Source organism: Zonotrichia leucophrys, chromosome 1A, assembly GCF_028769735.1.
Source record: "Zonotrichia leucophrys gambelii isolate GWCS_2022_RI chromosome 1A, RI_Zleu_2.0, whole genome shotgun sequence".
In the NCBI taxonomy this organism is placed as follows: Eukaryota; Metazoa; Chordata; class Aves; order Passeriformes; family Passerellidae; genus Zonotrichia; species Zonotrichia leucophrys.
The window spans coordinates 16584931-16611828 of NC_088170.1; the positions used below are offsets into that span (position 1 = coordinate 16584931).

General features: G+C 43.2%; 2 protein-coding genes across 3 annotated transcripts in view; both read left to right on the forward strand.

Moving 5' to 3' along the window:
• Positions 1-616: 616 nt before the first annotated feature.
• On the forward strand, positions 617-15316 carry SAMM50 (SAMM50 sorting and assembly machinery component). 2 transcript variants are annotated; one of them, XM_064701752.1, is made up of 15 exons: positions 617-746; positions 2459-2569; positions 3588-3689; positions 4166-4253; positions 4811-4917; positions 6827-6957; positions 7165-7252; positions 7740-7868; positions 8529-8600; positions 9685-9771; positions 11103-11173; positions 11580-11647; positions 12447-12593; positions 13682-13823; positions 15108-15316. In XM_064701752.1, the coding sequence occupies exons 1-15, from the start codon at positions 726-728 to the stop codon at positions 15151-15153; spliced, it is 1410 nt and encodes a 469-aa protein (XP_064557822.1). In that variant the 5' UTR covers positions 617-725; the 3' UTR covers positions 15154-15316. The 2 variants fall into 2 exon arrangements, with proteins under 2 accessions (XP_064557822.1, XP_064557821.1); XM_064701751.1 differs by having other exon boundaries at positions 627-746; positions 12444-12593.
• Positions 15317-21818: 6502 nt separating this feature from the next.
• Positions 21819-26898, forward strand: part of PARVB (parvin beta) — a 51867-nt gene continuing 46787 nt past the window's right edge. The window contains exon 1 of the mRNA XM_064701753.1: positions 21819-22132. Coding sequence (XP_064557823.1) covers positions 22018-22132 — 115 coding nt within the window. The 5' untranslated portion in view covers positions 21819-22017. The remainder of the gene's footprint in view (positions 22133-26898) is intronic.

Genomic DNA, 26898 nt, shown 5'->3' on the forward strand with positions numbered 1-26898 from the left:
GTGCGTTTGGGGTGAATTCCCCGGGTCTGGGGTGAATCCCGCGGGTTTTACGGTGAATTCCCCGGGTTTGGGATTATCCCCCGGGTTTAGGGTGGATTCTCCGGGTTTTGGATTAACTCCCCGGGTTTAGGGTGAATTCCCCGGGTTTGGGATTATCCCCCGGGTTTAGGGTGAATTCCCCGGGTTTTGGATTAACTCCCCGGGTTCAGGGTGAATTCCCGGGGTTTGGGATTAACCCCCGGGTTTGGAATTAACCCCCCGGGTTTAGGGTGAATTTCCCGGGTTTAGGGTGAATTCCCCGGGTTTGGGATTATCCCCCGGGTTTAGGGTGGATTCTCCGGGTTTGGGATTAACTCCCCGGGTTCAGGGTGAATTCCCCGGGTTTAGGAATAACCCCCGGGTTTGGGATTAACCCCCCGGGTTCAGGGTGAATTCCCCGGGTTTGGGATTAACTCCCTGGGTTTAGGGTGAATTCCCCGGGTTTGGGATTAACCCCCGGGTTTAAAGTGAATTTACCGGATTTGGGATTAACCCCCGGGTTTAAGGTGAATTTCCCGGTTTCGGTGACCCCCGGCCGCAGGAAGCGCTCCCCTGGCCCCGCCCCTTCCGCCGTCCCGACCAATGGGCGCCGGGTGGGGCCGCCTGTCATGGCCGCCCCCGCGCTGCGGCCCTGAGCGCCCCGAGTCCTCCGGAGCCGCCGAGGCCGCGCCCGCGCCGCCGCCGCCATGGGCACCGTGCACGCCCGGGTGAGCGCCGGGGCGCTGGGGGTCGGCCGGGGCGGGACCCGCCGGGGGTGGGACCCGGGCAGCCGCCCCGGGGCCGCCCGAAGGTCGCAGGGCCCCGCGCTCCCCGCCGCGACCTTCGGGCCGGGCACGGCACGGCCGCGGGCGGGAGCGGGGCTGGGGCTGCGAGCGGGGGCCGTGTCCCGCCTCAGCCGCTCCGCGCCTCCGAGCCCGCCGGTTGTGGCACAGTCGGGCCGGGGCAGAGAGAGCAGGTCGGAGCCTGTGCCAGTGCGCGGAGGCGCCTTCCCTTCCCTGCTCAGTTCTCGGGGTTTTCTAGAATCAGGATACTGACGGCTTGGGAGCGACCTCTGTGGTCGTGTGGTGACACGTCCCCGCTGCCATGGGCAGGGACACCTTCCACTGTCTCAGGCTGCTCCAAGCCCCGTCCAACCTGGCCTTCCATGTAAGGAGCAGCCGCAGCTTCTCTGGCCAGCCTGTGCCTTGGCCTCGCCACCCTCCCAAAGGAGATAAATTTCTCGTCATTTTCTCCCTATAGAATACCTGGGTCTTTTCCAGGTCTTTCCTGAGGCTTTCCCAAAGATGACCTACCCAGAGGGTGGGCTGGCAAGAACGAGGCTGGGGAAATGAAAAGAGAATTAAAACGACCAAAACCAAACAAAACCCAAAACCAAGCAGCTGACAAAACACAGTGCAAAGAGAAGCGCCCTCGGTGAGATTTGGAGGCTGGAGCCTTGCATTGCTTGGAGAGGGCTGAGGGGCTCATGCCTGAAATCATCGTGAATATATGCACAAATCTCCAAATCCATCTACCAGTGCTTAAGGAAGAAACATGGAGGTCTAAGTGGTCAGTTTTAAGGCTGAAGAACAGCTGCAGGGAGCTGCCTCCAATTAAGCCTCTAGAGTATGTAAATACCAGGATTAATGTAATTTCTGTTTCAAGATTTTTTGCTTGCATTCTCTGTTTTGTGTCCATCTGTGGTGTGAGCTGCTAGACAATATTATATGGATACAAAATGTTTCACACTTGTCTGAAATTTGTGGCAGTAGTAGAAACTTCTGTCTTCCTTTGACAGGATTTTTGATATGCAACAGCAGTTTACTATTCAGGAAAGCAGCTATTCTGATAAGTCTTCTTTTAGGACTCTTTCAGGTATAATAAATTAAGCCATGCTGTGTTTCATTAAAGTGTTTGGCTCTGATGGTCAGAACCCTAGGTTCTTAAGCTGTATTTGAAAAGAATAAGGCTAAAAATAAAAGAAATACTGAAATATAAAGGCAAATAAATGCATGCAAAGCAAACTAACATTCTGAGAACACCCTTTTTATTTTATTGTTTGACATTCCTAGTCTTCTGCCTCCTAAAACTCAAACTAGGGAAGTGACAGCATGAGCTTTTAGGGCTTTTTTAAAGAATTTGGAATTCATCTTTTTACGCAAGAAGCCTGTCTTAAAACTTAGGACTATTTTTTGGAAGAATGCAGATTATTTTTCAGAAGTCATTCAATGTGGAAGCTATTTAGCTTTCATTAAAAATTTCAGCAAGCAGGTAGGTGTCATGTGTTTGGTAAATTCCTTTCATTTTAGTTCTCTTTTGCTTTTTCCCCTTAGGATTGGATGAGCTCACTGTTGAGAATCATGGGTTTTTCTCATTTACAAAAGGCACCAATCACAAATCTGTGTACCCTATTAAATGCTGTTTTCTCTTATGCTTTCAGAGTTTGGAGCCTCTTCCAATGGCTGGGCCAGACTTTGGTGCCTTGGGAGAGGAAGCTGAACTAGTTGAAGTTGAACCTGAGAGCAAGCAGGAAATTCTCGAAAACAAAGATGTAAGTGCCTGAGCAACATGCTGAATTTTTTGGAGAGCAGTTTTTTTCAGCAATTGGCAGTAATAGAAGGTTGCTGTTATTTTGCAGTTGTATTATACATAATACACAGAATCATACAAATATTTCTGGTCAAGTTATTATAATATGCATAGCCTCTTTTACAAACTCTGGTATAGAATTGTTTAGGTTGGAAAAGACCTCTAAGATCACAGAGTCTTAACTGTTAACCCAGCACTAAACCATGTCCCAAGTGCCACATCCACATGGTTTTTAATCTCCCCAGGGGTGGTGACTGCCCTGGGCAGCCTGTTCCAATCCTTGACAACTATTTGAAGCAGATTTTTTTTGTCATTTACCCCTAAAATTTTAATTCACTGAAAATATTGGAAAAATAAGGGAAACGCAATCACTGGACTCTGTTTGTACTGGATATTGTTGAAGGTGCTGTGATTTTTACTGTAAAATTGTCTCAGGTGATTATGTATCAAAATGAAAGTATAAAACCTCATAATGGGAGTGATTTTCAGCTGCATTTCAAACTGCACTGCTTCTGTGGTAGTGATGATTTTAACAGAGTTTAAATATTTGTGGCTTGTACACTTGCTTGATTTTCTTCTTTTAATTCTTTGCTTATGTGTAGCTGATAAAAGAAGTAGCAAATAACTACAACTAACTACATAGTTCTGGCTTATGTACTTATTCCTTGTGTGATTTCTGCAGTTGTTTCTTTGTCCAAACAACATTTATAACCACAACCCCAGCAGCTGCAGTCCATCAGTGTTTCTTCTGCTACATCCAGTGTTAGCTTTGGTGTTAGAAATCTCTTTTCTTTCATTTTTGTGTTATGGGAACAATGTCCCAGAATCTCAGAAAGCAGTCATTTCTGATGATGTAGGTTAGCAGGAATTAGCCCTAGGAATCATCAGGGTTTCTCACAATAATTTTTGTGCATTGGTGACCTTGATCCTCATTATTAGATGCAAATCCATACTTGTGTGTAAAGATTTGTTGTGTTTAGGTGGTGGTTCAGCATGTGCACTTCGAAGGACTTGGAAGGACCAAAGATGACATCATCATGTATGAAATCTGTGATGTTTTCAAGGCAAAAAATCTCATTGATGTAAGTGTTGCAGCAAATAACCGACTTGCTGTTTAGAAATTAATTAAAATTTTTTCTCTCTTTTTCCTGCTTTAGGCAACTCCCTTCAGACATGGGGCAACTCTGTCAAGAACAGGGGCCCCCTAAATAAGTTGTAACTACTGGAACCTATTTGAATAACTGTTCTAACTATTAAAGTAATTAGGAAGCAAACTAACAAAAGGCATGAAGGTATTGAGCCAGATGCTCTGGATTTAAATTATTTCTGCAGATGCAAGTGTTAAAGTGGTTGTGTTCTGTTTTGAAGATGCACATGTGTGTCTTTATATAAAAAATCTGTGAATATTTTACAACTTAGCTGCATTTTAACTCAACTGATTTATCCTCATTATTTTTTATTAACCTGAAAGTCTGGTAGGGACTAGATTATCTTGAAAGCCCCTTCCATCCCAAGTATCCTCTGATTCTGTGACTGAGCAACTTTTCTCATGCTGTAGGTGATGAGGAAATCACATGAAGCTCGTGAGAAGTTGCTTCGTCTTGGAATCTTTAGACAGGTGGATGTTCTGATTGATACCTGCCAAGGTGTGTATTCCCTCACTTATCCTCACCTTTATTCTCTTATATTCATCACTGTAATATGTATTTCCCTGTGTAATAGGGAAATTGGATATTTTTTGTGTGTGTAATTTAGTCTTGTATACCTTTTTATATATTTTAGAAGAATAGGTGGGTGTGCTGTGGATGCAAATGTATCTACATCAGTTATCCCTATGAAGGAAATCTATTTGCATGTATTTGCATATATGTGTATGTCAATGAGTGAATTTTCAGCACTTACAATGATTACAGTAAGCTTTTCTTAGTCCACAGTTTCAAGGAATATGTGAGGGAAAGCTTGAAAATGTGTCCTGTACTTGTATTGCACATCACATTGACATGAAAAATTATTAAAGCCAGTAATCCTATGATTGAGTCAAATTCTGCACTCACATCCAACATCCTCTTCTCAAGCCATTTCCCTTTGTAGCATGAACTTTTATTATGCCTTAACTCAGTTTTCAAATAATTCAAGTAACCTTCTGTCTGCAATTTTTAAAATATCTCTTTAGAGATAATATGCACCTCATTTATTTCTTTAGGAGATGATGCCCTTCCAAATGGTTTAGATGTGACCTTTGAGGTAACCGAACTGAGAAGGTTAACTGGGAGCTATAACACCATGGTTGGCAACAATGAAGGCAGCATGGTATGGATTATTTCAGATTATTACTAATGCCTTTTGATATTCCTCTTATCTTCAGTTTCAAGCCTAGCTAGGAATTTGGTGATGCAGTCTTGATCCAGCCTTACTAAGACTTTGTCAGGCCTTTGTGCCAGGCTTTCATTCAGCAAAAGCCTATTTTGAGCTGAGGGACAATGCTGTACATTCCAGCTCAGCATGTTAGTTTTTTAATTCTTGAAACTTCTTGAATTATTTCTTGCTACTTTTTAAGATGTTTCATCTACTGGAGAGATTAGCAAGGAATTTGGCATTTTGTTTCTATGAGATATACTTGAAATATTTTTCTTCTAAGTCAAAATGCTTTATATTTGACTTAGAAATTTTTCTTGTTTTTCTCTTTTAGCCTGGTATCAATTATTCTGGGCTGTAGGTTTTCATGAATTCTACAAACTTTGGAACTTGTTTTCATATGACTCAATTAAGGATGCATCAGATTAAAGTCTTGTATGAACAATATTTGCCAATTGCCCCAGGAAGCACCAGCTGTACTGCTGGTCTGTCTATGAGTGTGCTTTTACCAGAGGTGCTGCTGTGAGCAGGTTGTGCTTTCGGGTGCTCATCCTGCACCCTTTTTGCCTTCTCACTGCTCAGGGCAGCTGTGCTTGGGGCTGGTGGATAAGCTGGGGCTCATCCTTTTCCTCTTAGGGATATTTTTAACCTGGATATGATCCCACATGACTCAGGTGATGGTGTTTTGCTTGTGCAAGGAGAGTTGGAACTGGCTGAGTTGAGAGCTGCTTATGCAGCTCCACTGCCAGGAGCCAAGTCCTTGGTGTTGTGGCCTGAAGGAAACCAGCAGGGAATCCTACCCGTTGCTTCCAGTGCTGCTCAGAACTGACTGAAAGCTGCTTGGGGTTCTCTTTTTGTGCTCAGCTTCTTCTTCTGTTTGATTTTAATTTATCACAGAGAAGTAAAACTTGTGAATGCTCTAAAAGCATGACTTGTATACACTGATATTGGCAACCCAGATTACGTTTCCTTAAGAGCTGAATAGATTTATTTATTCTAATCCCATAAATTCAGCTGAAGCTTATACATCTAGTACTTCATACTAAATGCCTTTTCTTTTTTATGGTATAATAACCATCATTACAAAGCTCAGGTTACTGGTTTGCTTCCAACAGCTGTCAGACAAAGGCAGTCAGGATTTGGGAATTTTTTAGTATTCTTTTCCAATAGAACACACAACAATAGTACAGTGGTAGTGTCTGTGTTGGGAGGAAACCTGCTCCATCTTTTCTGTCAGAGGGCCAAGAGCTGGCTGAAGGATGCAAGGAATTTGTGTCAGAATTGGCAAAACTGTTTCAGTAGTTTCTGGAGAATTGTAGAATTGTGTTGTGCCACCAGGTCCCGTTGCAAAAGGATCCTGGTGCTCAAAACAAAACTACAGGGAAGTGGCTCCATAGTGATAATTTTCCCTTGCTTTGGTTCTGATGAACCCTCCCTGACATGGGTTTCTCCTGAGGATCACTGGGACAGTCTGCAGTTGCAGGGCAGCTGCTTGTTGTGCCAAAGATTTGTTCTCCAGGGCTTTGAGACAGGCTTAGAGATTTTGCTGGAAGTAATACCAGTACTGAAATCTCAGTGAGAGTGCAGATTAAGTAAGCAGCTACTAAACAGCAATAAAAGTTGGATGTTTGATTGTAATATGCACTTTTGGCTTTTGCTGCCAGAGCAGAGAGAAAATTAACAGGAAAAAACCACATTCAGTTACGTGTATTTTTAAATATCTTAATTCCTGATTCTCATGATGTCCCTGTCTTCAGCATTTGATTTAGATGCAAGGCAGCAGACAATATAAAATGTTATGGTGTGGGGATGTTTTTGTTTGTTTGTCTAGTGTTTTGGGGTTTTTTTAATTTATTTTCTGTAGGTACTTGGGCTGAAGTTCCCAAATCTCCTTGGACGTGCAGAAAAGGTGACCTTCCAGTTCTCCTATGGAACAAAAGAGACTTCATATGGCCTGTCCTTCTTCAAACCACGGCCTGGAAACTTTGAAAAAAAGTAGGGGATGTGGTTTTTGCTACTTCTTTTTTTAGTGAAGGAATACAAAGCAATTAAAAGATCTTTCCTTGAATAAGAATTACATTTATTCTTTTCTGAGGGTCTGGTAATGATGTAGCAGAGCTGGTTTCTTAAATTTTTGTAATTATTGAGAGCTGTACCTTATATAGTTTCCCTTTCAAACCTGCCAGTAATGTTGTGTTTCAGTTTTTCAGCTAATATATACAAAGTAACTGGACAGTTCCCTTGGAGCTCTCTTCGAGAAACAGACAGAGGAATATCAACAGAATATAATGTGAGTGTAGCACAAGTGCAACACATGCTTCATTTAGATTTCAGTTGGGCTCTTGAAATACTTGTTTTACGTTTTGAATAATTGAATCATACATGCACAGGGCTGACTTGTCTTTATTTGAAAGAGGTCAGTGATTTGAAAAGGACAGAGGTCATGCATCTTGGATTTTTTGTTACAATTCATTCTCATTTTGGCCATATAAAAATGCCAGTATGTTTTTCTTCAATTTTTTTAAATTATCATTTCAGAAAGGTAGCTGACTGCCTAGTTTACTGTATCAGCCCAATTCAATGTATTTTTCATTTGGAATGGATTCATTAGTGTGCATCTAACTCTCTTTGCTGGAGCAGAATTAGCATAACTCTGAAATGGAAAAGGGTTTCTCTGTTTCAAGAAGTTTGGGAAGAATTTTAGACTCAAATATAAAAAATATTTATTTTAATTTTGTAACAATTGTTTTAATGACTTTCTCAATCCTTTATTGTAGTTTCCCATCTGGAAGACCAATCACACAGTGAAGTGGGAAGTTGTGTGGAGAGAGCTTGGCTGCCTTGCTAGAACAGCATCCTTTTCTGTTCGAGAGGAAAGTGGGCACTCTCTAAAATCTTCTCTCTCTGTAAGGCTTTTTCATTATAATATTTTAAAAACACATAATTTTGAGTCATCTCATACTTAGGAGTGATACCAAAGGAGCTTTTTGTCTTTGGAGGGAGTGTGTTTTCCTTCAGACATCTTTTGCTATGTCCAGTCATTGGCATGGAGAATCCAGGAGGCCCAAAGGGAAAACAGGGAATTGAGAGAATTATAGTTGACTCTTAGGCTTTGGCTTGTTCTCCCTCTGTCTCACCTGCCATCTCTTTTTGCAGAATTGCTTTGTTTTGTAGCAGACAGGAAAAGTAAATTTCCTCATCCTCAGCCTTTTGTGAACATTCTCCCTGATGCCAGCTTCTGGTCACTTGCCATCTTTCACTTACAGCTTACACATTTTAGGAGATAAACTCTTTGCAGATTGGTGGGTTGCAGTTGGGCTGCTGCCCTGTTTCTGGGGTGTGCCATGGCAGAAAATACAAATGTATGCATTTCATGTGGCCTGTAAATGTCAAACAAAGCCAGTCTACAGGGATATTGTTCCCAAATCCATGTAGCTGTACTAATCTTAGCTGGAGCTGTGCTTGTCTTCCACTCTTTGCACAGTTTTGGAAGGAAAATAATGGTGTTGCTCTGAGGCATTCAACAGATATGAGAACCTAACCCCATTTTTTTTTCTTCTTTTCAGCATGCCATGGTAATTGATTCCCGGAACTCCACAATCTTGCCAAAACGAGGTGCTTTGCTGAAAATTAATCAGGTAGCTTTAAATCACTTGTGCTATTATTGGGGTTTATCTGTGTGTTCAAATAAGTCCTCATTTATCTAATTGATGTTCACGTTCAAAAGTCTAAAGTTAGAAATTAATCTAAAATTGACTAGGGGACAATGCAGACTACTAATTACCTTTTCTGTTTACCCAGTGTGCCTTTTAAAATCATGAAACTATTTTTATGGTGGAAAGTTTTCATTTGTATGCCATTAGTCAAAGAGCACAGCCTCTCCATCAGCCTTAAATTATTTATTAGCTGAGAGACACTACCCCTGACAGTATTTGCACTACACTTTCAGTGGGTTATAATTAGCCCTTCTTTTTTTTAACATTGTCATGCACAGACTGCCAGGCTGCCGTCCTGTTGCTCCTTACATAATTTCTAAGTCTGAGAGTTAAAAATGAAAGTCTGGGTAAAAATAACTTTCCAAGGCATATGCATGTAACATTTTGGCTGAGAAAATGCTTTTCCCTCTTGTTACAGTCAGAGCCTTTCTAAAAGTAGGTTTTTCTGCTGTGTGGGTAATACTTCAGAAGCATTAATTTCTCTAGTGCTTTAGAGGCAGATTTGAAATGCCGCTGGAAATAGAAGTAAGCTGCACTGGACTGTTGGGAGTGAGAAAATTGGTTGTAATTCAGGGTTTAGGTACTGTGTAATTTGTTAGATTCTGCCTCTTAACACTGAGTTAGTTCAGTCACTTCATGAGAGCATGAACATAACAAATTGTGTCATGCCCTTCTTCAGCAGATGAAATCTTCTCAGATCTAGGAAAATACAATCTTGATTTTGGATGCTGCATTTTCCAGCTCCATTCTATCTTGCCTTCATTTACAAAATAGCTTGGAAAGCAATAGTTTGGTTTAATATTTGGAACAGAAAAAAATGCAGCTCATTTTTCTGAGGCTCAGAGGTTCATGCATGGCTCAGTCCAAAAATCAGCTGCCTCACCATGCCAGTGCTTCTGTATTTCTTGTAAAGAAAAATACTGCCTGTGCTGATGCAGACATGCTGGGCTTTTAGAGGAAAGAAACATATATCTGTTGCAACTTCCATAAATTTATGTCTTTGCAGGAGTTGGCTGGCTATACAGGTGGAGATGTGAGCTTTCTGAAAGAGGACTTTGAATTTCAGTTGAATAAGCAACTTCTCTGGGATTCGGTAAACTTTTATAGATATTAGAGTAATTGACCTGAGGTTTTTCTGGAGCTATTAAACTTATGTCTTATGATTATTTTCTAATATGGATTAGGAAAAAGATTGTGAAAAATGGCTGGAGTAGATAACTTGATTCTGTTTTCTGGAAAATGGACTATCTGTATTTTTAACTTTATGTTCCTGCTCTGCACAATCACTTGAAAAGTGGGAATTTTGGAGAGAACTTGTTTCACAGTTAACCTTAAGAATGTTTTTCCTTCCAGAAGTGATGTTGGTTGTGTCTGTTCTTTGTGGTCTTCCTTAGAAGGGATTTTTCAAAAATCTTGGAAGTTTTTGAAAAACTTAGAAATTTTAAACCTTCATGAATATTCTGTATAATCTTGGTTTAATTTCCTTTTTAATTGAAATGTTGAATATATAACTGTTCATCTTGGTATCATAGCATGTAATTGTTTCTTGTGTATAAGATTATTGGGAAAAAATTGGAAGGCTGATTTCAACAGCATTGATTTAGAATTAGGTGGAAGTAGGATTTTGAGTTGAAATGCTGAAAAACTGTAATAAGAATTTCAACATATCCCAGGAATATTTCTAACTGAATTTAGAAAGAAGTTTTTTATCACATGGAGATAGAGCAGTAAATTCTTCTCAGAGCTGAATGGGGAATTAAACAGCAACTTCCATCATGAAGATTTAAAAGTCAGGGTTTACAATAATTTCTATCCCAAAGGTACTGACAATAGATGTCACTGTTTATCAGTGACACCTAGCACACAGGCAGCAAGGAAATTATTAAATCTGTTTATTTCAGTGACTTGAATTGCAATAATTACTTTTTATAGATAAAGAATAACTCTAGTTTATTTGATGTCAGTATAGTGATTCGCAGAAGGTAGTTTGATGTAATTATAAGGGTAATTTACAGACAAGTTATAATTGTACATTTTTGGCAGCTGCTTGTTGGACTCAGTCTCCTGTGAGTTTCAAATTGCCAGGAATAATTGATGGCAGCAATGTTGTCTTAATTCAGGACATGAAAATTCTCAAGACAAGAGGTTGACCATGAGGTTCTCAAGACAATGAGGTTGAGTGCTCCCTTAAGCTGTTGTGGAAGTAGCATTTGGTTCAATTGTGCTATATTAACATTTTCAAGGCACAGCACTGCATAAAAGAAAGAGGGCAGCAGCCATCAAGAATTTCTTGAAAATCCTCTTGCAAATCTGACATACAGGCTGTGATGTCCAAAGGATGTGAGCAGCTGTAACTCTGGGAGACTGATGGGAGCTCTGCCTGAGGAATAGGTACTAATAAGCAACTTGTTTTTCTCTCCAAAGGTTGTTTCAGCCTCATTATGGGGTGGAATGCTGGTACCTATTGGAGACAAGCCATCCAGTATAGCTGACAGGCAAGTTTTTTAAATGTTTGCGGTTTTTTTCCAGTTGACAGAGGTATTGTATATAGAAAACTCTGCACAAGAGAAAAACAGTAGTAGTTTTGAGGAGAATAAAATGTTTGCAGTTATCTGTAATTGCATGTTCCTACTCAAGCCATTTTCATATTGGGCTGGTAAAAATTTATAAATGGCTGTGTAGTAGCTCTGCCTGCCCATATTTCTGGTTGCAAAATGGTATTTACCACCTGCAAAATTCTGTAACAAGCATAGGTTTATTCAGACACAAAGCCAGATTTTGACTCTGTTCACTCTGTAGCAAATTTTGCCTTCTGATGCTGGTGTTTAAAGATCACATTACTAAACCTGTTGCAAAGTCACCTTTAGGTGGTGCATTAAAGTTAATTTATCTCTTCACTAGGTTTTACCTTGGTGGACCAACAAGTGTGCGTGGATTCAGTATGTACAGCATTGGACCCCAGAGTGAAGGTCTGACACTTTTAAGTCCCCCTCCTCTGACAATACTGTAAATATTAGTGTGTCACAGACAATCCTTAAACTTTGTATAGCCTGAAAATAATTACACTCATTCTCTATTTCTGAAAAGTGTTATGGCTCTGATATGTTGTTTACAGATCAGTTCACAATGGGATAAAGCCAGGTAGTTCTTAGTTAAGCTGTGATTAATTACTAATTTTATCAACCATGTGTGTGTTCAAACTTGCACACTTCCAGTGTGTCATTTTAATTAGTAAGCAACCTTCAAGCTGGAAAAGTTCCCAAAACATGGTTATAGCAACAGTTTGTTTGATACAGCCTATGTTCAGGTAGCTTAGGGGGAAAGATAATCTGCTCAGCAGAGGTGTTTGGAGGGCCAGGAGCTTCCTCAGTTCTATTCAGTGGATTCAGTATCCAGTCTGTTTGGAAATTAATAGTTCAGTTGTATCAATTGCCCATTTTTATTATGAAGTATTGCAAAGGTGGCCAGGACGTAATTCTGATGAACTGTCATGCCTCAGGCTGTTCTGGTGAGGGAAGGAAGAAAAATGTACTTCCCTTGGAATGTTTAAAGAAATGTGGAAGTTCTAATTTTTCAAACTAATAGTGGTGAGTTTGGAGTGAGTTGGAAGCAACTGGGAAGAGTTGTAAAGGGTAGAAGTGGAATAGAAACTCATGGAGTGTAAAACAACTTATGGATGTGTTTTTGTACCTTTAACAAGTGATTCTTTTAATATGTTCCACAGTAAATTGAAATTAAAATGTTTATTTCAACATTTTGCCCAAGCAGGCGATTATTTGGGAGGAGAAGCCTACTGGGCTGGAGGGTTGCATCTCTACACCCCTCTGCCTTTCCGGCCTGGCCGTGGAGGGTTTGGAGACCTTTTCCGAACACATTTCTTCCTTAATGCTGGAAATCTCTGCAATCTCAACTATGGTAAGACTCAACACAATAAAAACCCCCTCTTCTCTTCATATAAGAGCAAAAAGGAGAGTTCTGTGTCTGTTCACTCAGAGGCACTTTGTTTACTGCATATATTTTGGTGTTTGTCAAAAACCTGCTGCTTTTAACTTATATATTTGACAGACTGCCAGTAGTTTATTTAGCTCTCTCCATAATTTCCAGCACAACTTCTAGGAAAGAGAGCCAGGAGGGTAATGGTAGGGTCTATGAACAGGTGACGTTTGCAGACCAGTGTGTAACTAACACTTGCTATGTTACACCATTCTGAAGGGGGAATGGAAGATGATGTTTTAGTGGGGTTTTGGTGTTTACTGGGATGAAAGAAAAGAAAAAGTGGTGGCATTAGATGAGGGTGTGGTACCTGTGGGACTCTTTTTTCCTCCCATCCCTAACTCTACTCAGGATACATTTCAGTGTATTAATGTATGACTTTTCAATATGATTCCAGTCAGTTTTAGAATATAGTGATATTTGATGTCTGCCTCACTTGATGTAAGGTGACATCCGTACAGGAGGGAGATAATTCAATCAACTTAAAAATAGTAGAGATCCACTAAATCATAGAATAGAGTCCCAGAATGGTTTGGGTTGAAAGGGACCTTAAAGCTCATCTTGTTCTCCTGCCTGCCATGGGCAGGGACACCTTCCACTATCCCAGGTTCCTGCAAGCCACATCCAGCCAGGCCTTGCACACTTCCAGAGATGGGGCAGCCGCAGCTTCTCTGAGCAACCTGTGCAGAGCCTCAGCACCCTCACAGGGAACAATTTCTGTCTCATATCCAATCTAACCCTCCTCTCTGTCAGTGTGAAGCCATTCCCCCTTATTCTGTCACTCCAGGCTCTTGTCACTTGGTCTCTCTATTTTTCCTGTGGGCTCCCTTCAGGTACTGGAAGAGAGCAGTAAAGACATTGAAGTCTTTAATACTCATTTCCTCCTTCTTGCTAGTAGATGCCCTATAGTGGGACATGGAGAGCAGCCAACAATCCAGCTGAAATCACAGTATTTTTATTCTAGTTGTGCTCTCTTGCCCTGCTGCTCATCTGTTGGTGTTTGACTGTAGGTGACGGTCCCAGGGCGCACCTGCAGAGGCTGGCAGAGTGCATCCGCTGGTCCTACGGCTTGGGAATAGTGCTGCGCCTGGGAAACATCGCCAGGCTCGAGCTCAACTACTGCTTCCCCATGGGAGTACAGCCTGGAGACAGGTTGGTTTGCTACACCAGCTTCTGCAGAGGCTCCTGCACTCCTGACATGTGGGTTTGTTTAGTCCATACCAACAGAGACCTCTTGCTGCTTTCCCAGCCTGTTTTATTCACCTTGGTTGCACAGTTGGGTGAAGACTTCGCTCTCCAAGTGCCACAGCTGTTGATATGTGCAAATAGCTATGCAGCAGCTTCATTTCTTGTGGGGAAATGATCAAACAGCTTGTGGGGTGTTCTTACGCCTTCTAAACCCAAATGATTGGATAAATACCTCGTTTGCTGTCTTTAATAAATACCTAGTTTAACGTCTTTGCTTGAAAAATGAAAACAAGTTTATTTATAAAGAGGAAAGAAGAACAAATTCATTTGTTAGCAACCAGTCTCCTATCACAAAAGTTTCATACCATCTTGGTGTTTTCTCATGGGTTGCTCCTCTGAGCACTGACTCTTTCTTCACAAAGCAGCCAACTGACTCCAGTTCCCTTCTCAACCAGCCACCCCACTCTTTTATAGCACTCTTCTCATTGGTTACAGCTGTGGCCTGTTAAAGTCAGGCCTGTTCCTAATCTTTAATAATTAACCCAGCTTCAACTCCTTAGGGGTGAGATTACTTTCTACTCTGTAGGGGGATAGAATATAAGTAAATAAAGTTAATATAGAAAGTAATCTTACCCCCTAAAGAGTTGCAGTGAGGTAATTATTAAAGATTAGGAGCAGGCTTGATTTTAACAGGCCCCACCTGTAGCCAATCAGAAAAGTGTTATAAAAGAATGGATTGGTTGGTTGAGGGGAACTGGAGTCAGTTGGCTGTTGTGAGGACAAGGAAGAGTCAGTGCCTAGAGGAGCTGCCTACAAGAAACATCAAGGAGGTGTGAAACTCTAGCAATATGGAACCCTTGCAATATAATGATAATAGAACTCTTGCAATAAATGACAACACTACTCTATCTTTATTTTATTTTCTTATATTCTATCCCCCTACATTATAATATGCAATAAAAAGCTTCAGGAGGCCTGTTCTTGTTTGTGAATATTATGTGAGATAACCAATCTTTCATACAGGAGGATTGTTTCTGTGGGCAATGTGAATATATAATAGCAATTTCAAAATTATGGGCTTTATTGGGAAATGTAAATACTCTATGTGGATGGCAGAGTGTCAAAACATTTATTTTAAAAAACTATTGTCAGTTAAAACCTTTGGAATTTGGGGATAGGAAGTATTGATTTTCATTTCATTAGTAATTTATGGATCACTTACATTGTTTATTGTTTGTTTCTTTTCAGGATATGTGATGGTGTTCAGTTTGGAGCAGGAATAAGATTTCTATAACACAGAAATATTTTACATCACGGAATGAAATTGTAATTTGGAGATGAAATCAAGACTATAACATAATTCAAAATGGTCCTTTTTCCTTGAAATGCAGATATATAGCTGAGTGATTTACCTCTTGGACTCCACAAGAAACTACATTAAATAATTATGCTCTAAAGGTTCATTGTACCTCTGATTCTTATCAAAGATGGGAGAGTGTTTGTAGGAGTCTATCTTACAGCTTTTAGTTGTTGGTTTTTACTTGAAGTATTAGAGTTGTGTCAGATATTGGTTCTTGGATGTGGTTCATATCATTAGAGTTCTGTTGGTCTGCACAGCCTTCCCTCCTCCAACCACAAGTCCTTGAAAAAGCTGCTACACGTCAGAAATTATACCATTTTAATGGTTCTAAATGAATCAAAATGTTCTGATTTGAATATATTTCAGTTGTAAATTACCTCTTTAAACTTCTAAAATCTGAATTGCATACTGTAAAAATTCAAGTCATCTGTTTAGCATAGTAAATACTAAAATTATAATTTTGAAAGGTTCAGGGCTCTGAACTTTGAGTGTTTTAATGGTCTCAGCAAAGCTGTTGATTTATGTTTTGCAAAAGCAGCTTTTCATAGCAGTTGCAAAAAGTGACTCCAGACATACAAACATGTGGAACTGCCTGGTTTCTCTGTGTCTTTCTCCTGACTTGTTGAGATGCTAATCTCATCTCCAAGTCACCTCTGACTTTATCACTTGGGATATAATTCAGTTGATAAGAATGGACTTATTCACTACTTTGGTCCTAACATCTTTGGAGGTAGTTGCATACTGATTTTTTTTATGAGCATCAACCCTGTGTGGTCATGCTGAGAGAATATGAACTTGGAGTGCCCTTTCCCTGTATCACTTTTTGTTGTTGTTAAGTGTTATCAGGTTAAAATCACAATACAAAGAAGATTCTGGGGGAGCAGTACAGAAATACATGAGCTGTTAAACTCCTGATGTTTTTTGTGCTCAGCTACAGACAGCTTTGCATATGGTGGCGCTCTCCTTGATTTTGCTGAATATGTCAGGACTGCCATGAAAGCTCATTCCCAATCAAGTCAGCACTCAAACGCTACCATTTAAAAGTGAACATGGTTTTATACATTGGTTTAGCATTGGTATGTATTGCTGTGGGTGAAATACACTAACTAAATCTGGTTTAGTTGATAATTCTCTAAAATATGAAGGCTACAAACTGGACTGTCTGGATTTGCAGAGCTCTGCTTGATTAAACATCTTTCCCCTCTTATAAAGTAGCAGCACTAGGCTTACAGATATTGAAAATGATGTGAATGACAGAAGTCAGCTGTTTCAAATAGCAAAATTTGATATAAAAAAACTTTTTCAGTGTGTTTATCTAACAGATACTGGAGCAAGTATGTTTTTAACATAGCATTTTTGATGATTCTTTTGTTGTTATGAGATAAAATATGAAACTATGTCAAAAATGTCAACAAATGTCAATAGTTTTTTCCAGCACTATCGACATTTTGACATATAAAAGTATTTTTAATGTGAATGTTTAGATACTGAAATACTCCTAGGGTTTTCTCGTAGTAGTTCAAAGTTAGCTGCATTCTGCTGCCTTGAGAGCTCTGTTTTGTGCACACTGTGTTTACTCAAGGCTGCTCAAGTGCCATCCTCTATCATGACACAAGACCCTAAGCTCAGCTGGCTGTTTGAGAGGGCTCAGCAGTGTTCTGAGTTGAGCAGGCCTAGGGAGAGCCCCGAACTCAGTGTGCTCACCACACACCAGCCCGGCCACAATGAAGCTTTGAGAGACTCTCTGAGCATCAAGGGAGGAATGGAAGAAACTGCTGAAGGCTGAAGAGAACTTTTGGGCACATCTTCTCGCTGTGCCACTTGGCAGAGAATTGTCCAGTAGGATAGCAAGGGCAAAATCATGTTCCATAAGGCTCCGCCTGCATCACTGTTTTCCTACTGGCATTGCACTAGGTTGAAAAGTAACATTTTCTTATGGCATAGCACAAGTGCACAAAAGCTATCCAGTACAGAAAGTATGTCTGAATTTCTCTGAAAGAAGTGTCTGTATGTGGTTGCTTCTATGGAATACTGTATGATTAATATATTTCCATTTAAATTTTGCTGCAGAGGCCCAGATACTTTAAGTGGATAAGGTAGATATCAGAATTCCAGTAAAAGCTGCCATAGTATTCATTGGGAGAGCTTTGGGCAGATCTGAATCCTTGTTCTTCGTGGTTGTGTTTCTGGCCAGAGTTGAAAGGATAAATGGAGTAAGGCCTGCAGTCAGAACTGTGTCCATTTAAACAAGCACCAAGCTTCTGAATCATTTTTGGATATCAGTTTACCTGTGGAGTATTGAAGATGCTCTTGCTTTTCAGGCATGCCCCTGTTAGGGACACCAAGGTGATAAGGAGTGTCCCAAGACAGCACACCTGGAATGTGCTTGTGGTCTCCTGATTTCATGTGAGCAGTGCTGAGGCTGTAGGTCCCACCAGGCTGGCAGAGTCCCTTCAGCTGTGGTTTTACTTCACGGCTTGCAGCCCTTTCTGGGGGCTGAGGGAGGCATGGGGAGGAGAAGATTGTTTTGGGACAAGGTTTCGAGGGTCTCAGTGATGTGTCAGGGCACCCACGAGCCTGGGAGAAGATGGCTGTAGCATGTCAGAAGTATGGCAAATATTTTCATCACCACTTCTAGGACTATGGGTGGTTTCTAGCTTATATAAAAAAGCTGAAATTGCTCTTTATATTTGGAAGATCTGGTGTTCTCGCGTGCTGTTAATGAGTAAGTTTCTAGAGGGCTTAGGTGAGGGTTGAAGAGGAAACTGGGAGGTTGTGAGAAGGTAAGGGGCAGGTTTGCTGCCATATTAAGGCCATAAATGTATTTGATTTGAAGATATAAGCTTTAAAAATAAATTCCAATGCTGACCTCAGTAATGCAGAAGTGTGCTTCAACATAAGTGCCTTTGCTGTCACTCTGTGCCTTTTTACACACAGATCTGGCTTCCAGTCTTTGCAGAGGGGTAGCAACTAAGGTTTAGGACTTCTACCTTTGCAAAATACCTGCTGGTTTTGTCAGGTATTTGTGTAGAAACAACTGTTCCTGTTGTGCCCTTTGAGGGAAGTCCCAAGACTTTCCCATGTGTGATCAAACATGGAAAAGTGAGGGGAGGTCACGTTGGCTCTCCCTTCTCTGGGCTGGGTGAGCACTCACATGAAAAGGTGTGAATTTTTACTGTGGTGTTACAGGGAAAGAAAACCCCATGAGTGCTTTGTGGGACTATTAAGGAGTTGGTCAAATATCTTGAAGATTATCCAAAACTTTGTATGGGAGAGCATAAGAATCCCAAAATTATGGAATTTGAGCATACACTACCGTTTGTTCTGCTATTCTTGTCTTGTTTTCAAGAGGGCTGGAACTTGCAGCCACAGCTTCAGTAGGAGTCTTTTCCAGGAGAATTTTTGCACAGCTTCTCAACTGTAGCAAACTTGTTGCGATACAGTGGACGTGTGTTTTGTGAGAGCAGTGCTAAATTGCTGTTAGCAGCTGCAATGCTCTTGGATGGTGTTACTGTAATTGGGATGCAACGCTGTGCTGAGCGTATCCTGTGCTTTCTTCTCTTGCTAAGCAAAGAACGCAACCCAGAGCCAACATCTGCATGGGATAAATGGCCTTTGTACAAGCTTTTCAGTGAAATAGAATTCATAATAGAAGGCACTCTGAAACAAATCAGTGTCATCAGTTAGGTGGTACATTCCTGCCTCAGTATTTAATAAATAACATTATAAACCCTGCCCCCCACTCCCCCAGCCCAGAAAAACCCCAAACAACAAACCAAACCCAAACACCAGCAGTCACACCCCCAACACAATTCATTTATCTGGCAGACCAGGAGGAAAAATTAACTGTGTCTTGTGTCTTTAAAGTTTATATCCAAAGTCAATACAAGTGGTGTTAGAATAGAACATGACCAATGATTTGCTGGTTTAAGAAGTGGCTGGGTTTGCCTTGCTTCAATATCTGATGAAGAGAGACCATATATTCAATGTCACTGTTATTTTGTGATATATCTAATAACAGTAACCTCAGGTGGTCTAAAATTTTGAAAGCAGTATGAAGTGCTACGAGGTTAAAATAAAGGAAGCAACACCTGTATCAAAAAGGTGAGCAATGTTAAAATGAGCAGATGTGGATCCAGACTTTTAAATGTTCAGCTAAATATTAAAGTAGCAGTTGAGTGATGAAAATAAAAACAGATTTTAAACACGGCTTAGTTTTTTAATGTAATTCTCTCAAATTACATGTTTATGATCTGCCAATTTTTAAAATGAGAATACACTCATTATTGGAATATTGAATATATTCTTATAGAAATACATAGGAATCTCATCCCTAATAAGAGGAAGGTACCAGAGAGAATTTTCTGGCTGCAGAGGGCTGATATTTCATTCATTATGGCGAGTTTAAACCACGTAGCTGGGCTTGCTCTGAGCTGCAGGCCACTGACCTGGCGCAGCAGCAGCTGTGTCCCTGTTAGTGGCCATTAGCCAGTTAAATCACTGCACACTAACACTGATCAAAGCAGTCGTGGAAGCTCTCCATTTCCTGCTTGGAAGAGCCCTATTTGTTTGATGAGTCTTTAAAAGGCTCCAGGTCTTGTTTTAGTGTCTCTGAAGTGTGATTTGACTTTTTGTTGCCATGGGCTCTCCTGTCTCAAAAACTCCACCTCCTTTTTTCTTTGCAATAGGCTGAATGCTTTTTCTACTTAGCTATAGATTGAAGCATTTTATAAATAGATAGGACATCAAAGTCAGAGGTGAATGGGTCTATCTGTGTGGCTTTATTTCAATTATTAAAAGACGCTTTCTTTTAAGTGGTTACATCTTGAGTGCTGCACTGGAGTCGGTGAAGTTTTATTTACCATTTGTTCCATGTGTGTAAATTAACCAGCTTGCTTTCTTGCTCAAAGTTTGTACTAGTACATTTTCTGATTGTAATTTCATTTTAAAAAATCTGGTATGAGAACTGATTGGGCTCTTTTCCCCCAGAGATTGGATAAAATGCTTTTTCCACACTGCCTTAATGCTAAGTGTAATCTAAGATTTCAGTAGGCATTTTATGAAATGAAAATATCCACTCTACTAGTCCTGTTAGAGATTAACATTAATGTGTGGGTTTTGTATGAATTCAGGTTATTGATGAACTGAAAATTGAGCTTGAACTTGTAAAAGGTCTCATGTGGCTTATGCTGGAGAATGCAGTTGACATCCTTGCTAATTACTTAGTTTTGCAAAGTGGTTTTGTGACTGGTATTGATGCCATCCCTGGTAAATTCTCATTTGCAGTCTAAAAGCCTCTGCTACAGGCAATGCACTGTTGTCGCAGGAAATGAAATTTATTTATTGTTCCAAAGGAGAGTTTCAATAAAGTTCACAGAAGTATGCACTGCCTTTCCAGCCTGGTCATGTGTGCCCTCCACTTCCCTTCTGCTGGCGCTTGCCCTTGGGTGACTTCATGCTCAGTCACACTGGAAAGCTTGGCCTGGGTGATTTTGGTTTTTGTTTGTTGGGCTTTTCTTTTAGTTGCCAAAGTGACTGTGGAAAAGCAGCTGGAGGTGAGGGACAAGAGTGGGTCTGGGTGACAGAGGGGATTAGCTGGGGTTAACTCTCGAATGAAACTCAGAAAATTGTCTCTGCTACATTCTGCTCTGGATGTGTCCTGCCTCTCTGTCAGGTCAAGCCTGCAAATCTGTCCCATATAAGCTGGGTGTGCAGCTCCTGAGCCAAGCTGTGTTGGTTTGAATGCACTCCTTTGTTGGGGCAAGGGCTGCCAACAGGGACACTGCTGGCAGGAGCACAGACAAAGGTTGTGTGTGACTTTGGGGACCCAGCAGTCCCGTTAAAATCAGTGGGATCACTTCAGGGGCTTAAACAGGACCAAACCCTAACACTAGAAACTCCTCAGGACCTGTTTTTAATGTGTATTCCACAACCCCCTTATCACGCTGCTGTGAAATGATAAGGAATAACAAACTCTCTCTGTGGGGTCCCAACCGAGTGTCTGGTTTGGGGCGTTTCTGTGCGCGCACCGTGCCGATGGCAGCAGCAGTGCGGGGACACCTGGGAGGTGGTGGCTTGGCAAACACAGAGCCCACGGCCCCTTCTCCTCCATCCTCCCACAAAGGAGATGTCAGACCTGACCGGCCACATGCCAGGAGGAGAAAGCAGGCTTGTCTGTCAGAAGGGGCGCATGGCTGCTAAATTAGGCGGCACACCTGAATAGAGCCAGCAAGGAATTGCGGTGCCCTGACAAATGGCACACGCTGAGCGTTTGCCTCCAGTTGTGTCCAATTGTTGTAGAATGTGGACTGTATAAAACTGTTCCTAAGACAGGATGTCATTTCAAGTTTGATCTTTGTGTACTTTTAAACCTAACACCACTCTGGTCCGGCTGTGGTGGGACCGGGACTGTTGTTTTGCCGCAATGCTTTTTATCCATTTTTCCTCGCACCCGCGTGGGTCCGGAGCACCAGGCGCTGCGGGGAAGCGGCCCCCCCGCCTGGCCGCAGGTGATGCTCGGGTGGGCTCGGTGCCCGCCCCCGGCACCCGGGGGTGTCCGAGGCTCGTCCCGCCCCCGCCTCCCTCGGACTTCCCGGCCGTGGCAGGGCGCTGTGGCCGCGGCGCTCCCAGCCCGCCCCCCGTGCTGCGAGCGCACACCGCGGGCTCGCCCCGCTCGCTCGGGCCACTGATTCCCCGCTGCTGCCGGACTCGGTTCGGCTCCGCGGGCCCCGCAGCCGCCGGGCGGGATAGGGCCGGGCCGAGCCGGGCGGGCTCCCCCGGCGAGCCCCGGCAGAGCCGATGTCCGCCGCGCCCGTCCGCTCCCCGACGCTGCGGCCGCACAGGATGAAGAAAGAGGAGTCGTTCCTGGGCAAGCTCGGCGGGACCCTGGCCAGGAAGAAGAAAGCCAAGGAGGGTGAGTTCGCCGGTGCGGGGGAAGGAAGGAACGTGCTCGGGGCCGGCGTGACTCGCGGCCGCTCCGCCGGCCCGGCCCGTCCCGGCCCGTCCCGTTCCTCCGCGGGAGCAGCGGCGGAGCCCCCGAGCCGCGCTTTGTTCGGCGGTCCCCGGAGGGGCCGTGCCCGCCCTCGAGAGCCACAACGCGGCTGGGCACGGGCGTAGGGGGCGGCTGGAGCGATGGGGGAGACTGGAATCATGGGAGATGGATGGCAGCGATGGGGAGAGGCTGATAGTAGTGGGGGAGGCTGGCAGCGATGGGGGGAGACTGAAGTGATGGAGGGCGGGACATCAGCTCATGTCGCGTGTCCGGGAAGGTAAGCCTAGAACCCTTTTTGTGCTATAAAATAAAGTCCTGGTGACCAACGAGACTGTGGCTGTCGTTTTCTTGTGGTCTGAGAGCTGAGGACCCCTGAGGGAATGGTTAAGTCCACCCGTGCTTCATTCCAGGTCCGCTTCATCCATAGGCTTTATGTCGGTGTGGGCACTGTGCCCAGAGACACACCCATCCTCCCCACCTCACTGTGAAGGGTTCCGCGTGGGCACACATCGCCCAGGCTGTACCACTGTGTCCGTGTGGGATGTCACTGCTCCTGCTACCTAGGCAGGGGGGCAGGAGCCTTCCCTTCACTGCAGAGAGCCCGGAGAAGCTCCCTGCCCGAGCCCAATGGACCAGCACCTACACTGGGGGCTCAGCCTGTTGCACACCCTGACGGGAGACGTGGGCACATCAGTGAGGCCCTCGCCAGGGCTGTGCAGATAGCAGCGTTGTTGCTGTTGAAAAAGGGAGGTGTCTTCTTGCTGGAGTTGATAAAGCTGGCCCAGTCCTGAATGCTCAAAGTGTGCCTGACCTCTGGGGATGGTGTCTGCTGTTCTCCCCAGCTGCCCCGACTCACCAGTGCTGGTTTCTGTGGAGAAGCTGTGTCTGTGTTATCCCCAGGCTCCCGGCATCTGCCAAGGAAATACATGTGTCCTTGCCCTATGGCTTAACACAACTGTGACTTGATGGCTGGTTAAAACTGGCCTTTAAAACTGGCCTTGGTTTGTCCTAGTGTCTGCTGTGCGTAGGGTCAGGATGTAATTCAAGTTTCAGCTTCCTTTCATCTGACTGTTGAGCATGTTTTGCCTATATTGAGTTTATGAATTGCCAGCAGCATTCAGAAGACAGCTTTTTAATCTTAAAAAACACAATATTCGGCCTTGAAACTTGGTTCAAGGAAATTGCTTCCCTTTCCTTCTGCTGCCTGTTTTGGTGTGGCTTACTGGTGTTTCCTTTGTTATCTATTTTTAATCAAGTTTCCCTGACGTGGTTCTACTGAGGAGCAGCACAAGCAGTTGTGTCTTCCTGAGATGATCTCATTTGCTTTTCAGGAAGATGGTGTAAAAAACTCATCTCTGGCAAGGAGGCCAAGCACGTGCTCCAAAAAAGTGCATGTCAAAGGTGGCTTCAAAGCTGAAACAGGTTGGCAGCTTCCCTTCTTAGGCATTTCAGCCTCAGTAGGCCATGTTCTTGAGGTGGCCACTTACAGCAGGGGCCACCCGCTGGTTTTGCTGAGTTTGCTTGTGGTTTTACCTACTTGTGTGGCCACAGCTCCTTGTGGCAATGGAAGGGCCTCTTTTGGTCATTGTGCCTGGTACTTGGTGGGGAACCACACCAAAGCCTCCCAGCCCTGCTTCTGTTGGTGTGATGGGGAGGAATCTGCAACACAAGGGGCAGCTTTTCATGAGAGCATTCCTTCCAGTCTGAAATGCCACTGTCTGCAAGCCTGAGGAGCCACTGGTGTGACATTCCCTGGTGCTGCAGGGGCCCAGCCCTTTGTTGTGAAGGGAAATGGCCTTTTTTCCTTTGTGGAGCAGCTCTCCAGTGGAGGCTGTGCCAGCCATGCCTGTGCAATGGGAGTGGGCCAAGGGGTGAGAGTGATGGTCTGGGGGGTCTGCACCAGGGAGAGAGAGAGGCTGGAACATGCCTTGTGGAAGGACCTGGGCAGCCTCAAGAGCAAATTTCAGGGCTAGAAACTAAATTTTTTTTTTTTGTTTTTATGTGAGTGTGGAGCAGAAGTAAACTGGAAGATCATCTGAGTGGTGTTCCTTGAAAGAGTTGGTAGAAGCAGATGTGTTCAGCATTTCCCCATGTGCTCAGCCCTTGGGAATTCCTGGCCTGCCTCCAGGTTCCTGCTGGGTTTGCCTGAGGGGACCAGCAGAGGTCAGAACGGTCTTCCCAGAGTAAATCCTGTCCACGGCAAATGAGAATGCTGAGGCTGCTACAGCCTGAAATGATCCTTTCCTCCTCTGCCTCCATCAGCTCCAAAAGCTCCAGCCCGAGGGCTCTGTATACCTTCTGCTTGCTTTCACTGCCTGTCTGTGTATTGCAGCTGTTACTGTCCCAGCTGTGCTCATTCAGTGACCTCTGATGGGGTCTTTGTGAGAGCTAAAATCCACTTATATCAATCCTTTTCATTTTTGTGCACAACTTCTGAGCCATCAGCTCAAAGCTCCTTGTAATGATACTGAAAAAGTTCTCATTTGTGGTTTTCCTTTCGTTAATCTCAGGTCGTAAATAACCGTGATGTGTGGCTGCTAACAATGAGCATCTAAATTTAATTTTTTTTTTTTTTTTTGGCTAATTACTTCATAACTTATTGCAATGCATTTTTGGGGAGAGTTTTTAGGCAGCCTTGACTTGAGAGAAAGAGCAGCTCATGGGGAAGCCGTTTTTACCCTGGTTTCCTATGGAAGGCCGGTGAGTGATCTCAGTGTCTGTTTGGCTCCTCCCTTCCTCTTCCTTCCCAGGAATATTTTTAACCCCTAGTTTGGGTAAAAATGTCCCAGGGAGAAAAGTCCTGCTGATTATTAATGCCTGCAGGCTATGTCAAAATGGGTCACCAGTGAGTATAGGAACACGTCGGAGGAGCTCTGCAGTAGGAAAACCAGCAGATGAACTCAATCTTACCATGACAGTACTGGAGAGCCCACTGGGGAGGGACTTGGCCAGAGAAAGGACAGGAAAGGCCATGGGATAGCATGGAGGGAGATGTGTGTTCCTAATCTTACAATCAGTCATGATGCACATCCTTAGAAAAGTGGGATGTGTCAGTTCCAGTGCTCTGCGACCTCTTTGGTTTTTACTTTTCTCCCTGTTCTCTATTTGGGCCACGTGGAAATGTGCAAATATCTATGTTTGCCTGATGTTTGCTGTTCCGTGTCTCTGTCTTGGTGTATCTAAGATTTACATTAGGCACTAGGAAGAAATTTTTCACCTTGAGGGTGGTGAGGCCCTGGCACAGGGTGCCCAGAGCAGCTGTGGCTGCCCCATCCCTGGCAGTGTCCAAGACCAGCCTGGATGGGGCTCTGAGCAGCCTGGGATAGTGGAAGGTGTCCCTGCCCATGGCAGGAATGAGATGGGCTTTAAGATCCCTTGCAACCCAGACCATTCTATGATTCTGTGATTTTGGTCTTTCAAAATGTGCCACCTATTCAAGAGCTCCAAAATCTGCTTTAAACACATTAGAAAAATGTTGGGGTGCTGGCAGGGCCCATAGAGAATATGGTTTTTATGCCAGATGATTCCTTAGCTTCTTTTCAGATTTTGTAGGTTACAGGTAGTAGTACATTTCAACTTCATCTGCAAAAGGAAATTGAAAAATCTGCCCTTCTGTGTTTGTCAGAGTGATGCTGCTGTACTGAAATAAAGGAGGGGGTTTTACTGCAAGCTTCACTCCCAGCCTTGTTGTTGCAAAGCTTGATTTTCTTTTCCTCATGACACGCTGTATGGAAGATCTGGGCAGCAGGTGTTTGGCTAAATAAGCTTTCTGTTATTGTATCTGTGTGTGTGCATAGCCAATATAGGGGACTCGGTGAGAGAAATAAAATAGAATCAATTGCTTAGTGCTGTGTCTCAGTGACATGATGGAGGGTGGGCACAGGGTTGAGAAATCTGTTCTGGAAAAGTGCATTCATTTGTGCCTGATGAAATCAGGTGGAGAGGGGAGTGAAAGAGAGGATAGCGCTGCAGAGGGCAGGATTATTGCAACAGGAGCTGAGTCTGGGGAAAGTTTTGTGCATTTCAAGGGGGGCTGAAGTGCTGTTCTTGGGATCCCTGTCTTGGTGCTACGGTGAGATGTCCTGATGGTGTCTCACCCCCTTCTTAATTTACTTTCTGCACTCACAGGATGTGGCAGTGAATTTTTAGATTTGGCAGATGGAGAGACAAATACAAAAGGAGTGGGGTCTAATTCTGTTGTCTTGCTTCACACGAGTACATTAGCTGCAGACTGAGAGAATGCTTGGCTGGAGAAGTGTGTCTGTGCATTGTGATGTGCTACTGCTGCTGAAATACCCCCACAGAAGATGAGATGAGTGCTGGTTAAGTAGAGGGACTTGCTCTTTAAGAAAGGAATTTGCAGTTCCTTTCTGCAGTAATAGTAGTTATGTTGAAGCTACACACTGTTCCAGATATGTGTGTATATATAGAAAGTCTGTGCAAACACACGTAGATAGATTCATATTTCAACCTCGATTTATTATCCTTTCTACCACTGATTTAGAAAGATCTAAATTTCCAGTTGGAGCCTGTGTAGCCTAATTGCTGCTTCTCCTGTAGAGCTCAGGCCTGACCAGGTCTGGTTGTAGTCTTGGTAGAGTGGTGCTGGTTTGGTTCTCTGTTCTATTCTGGCAAAAGCTGTACTGGGAATATATTTTGTGTTAATATCTCAACTGAAATGAACTTTA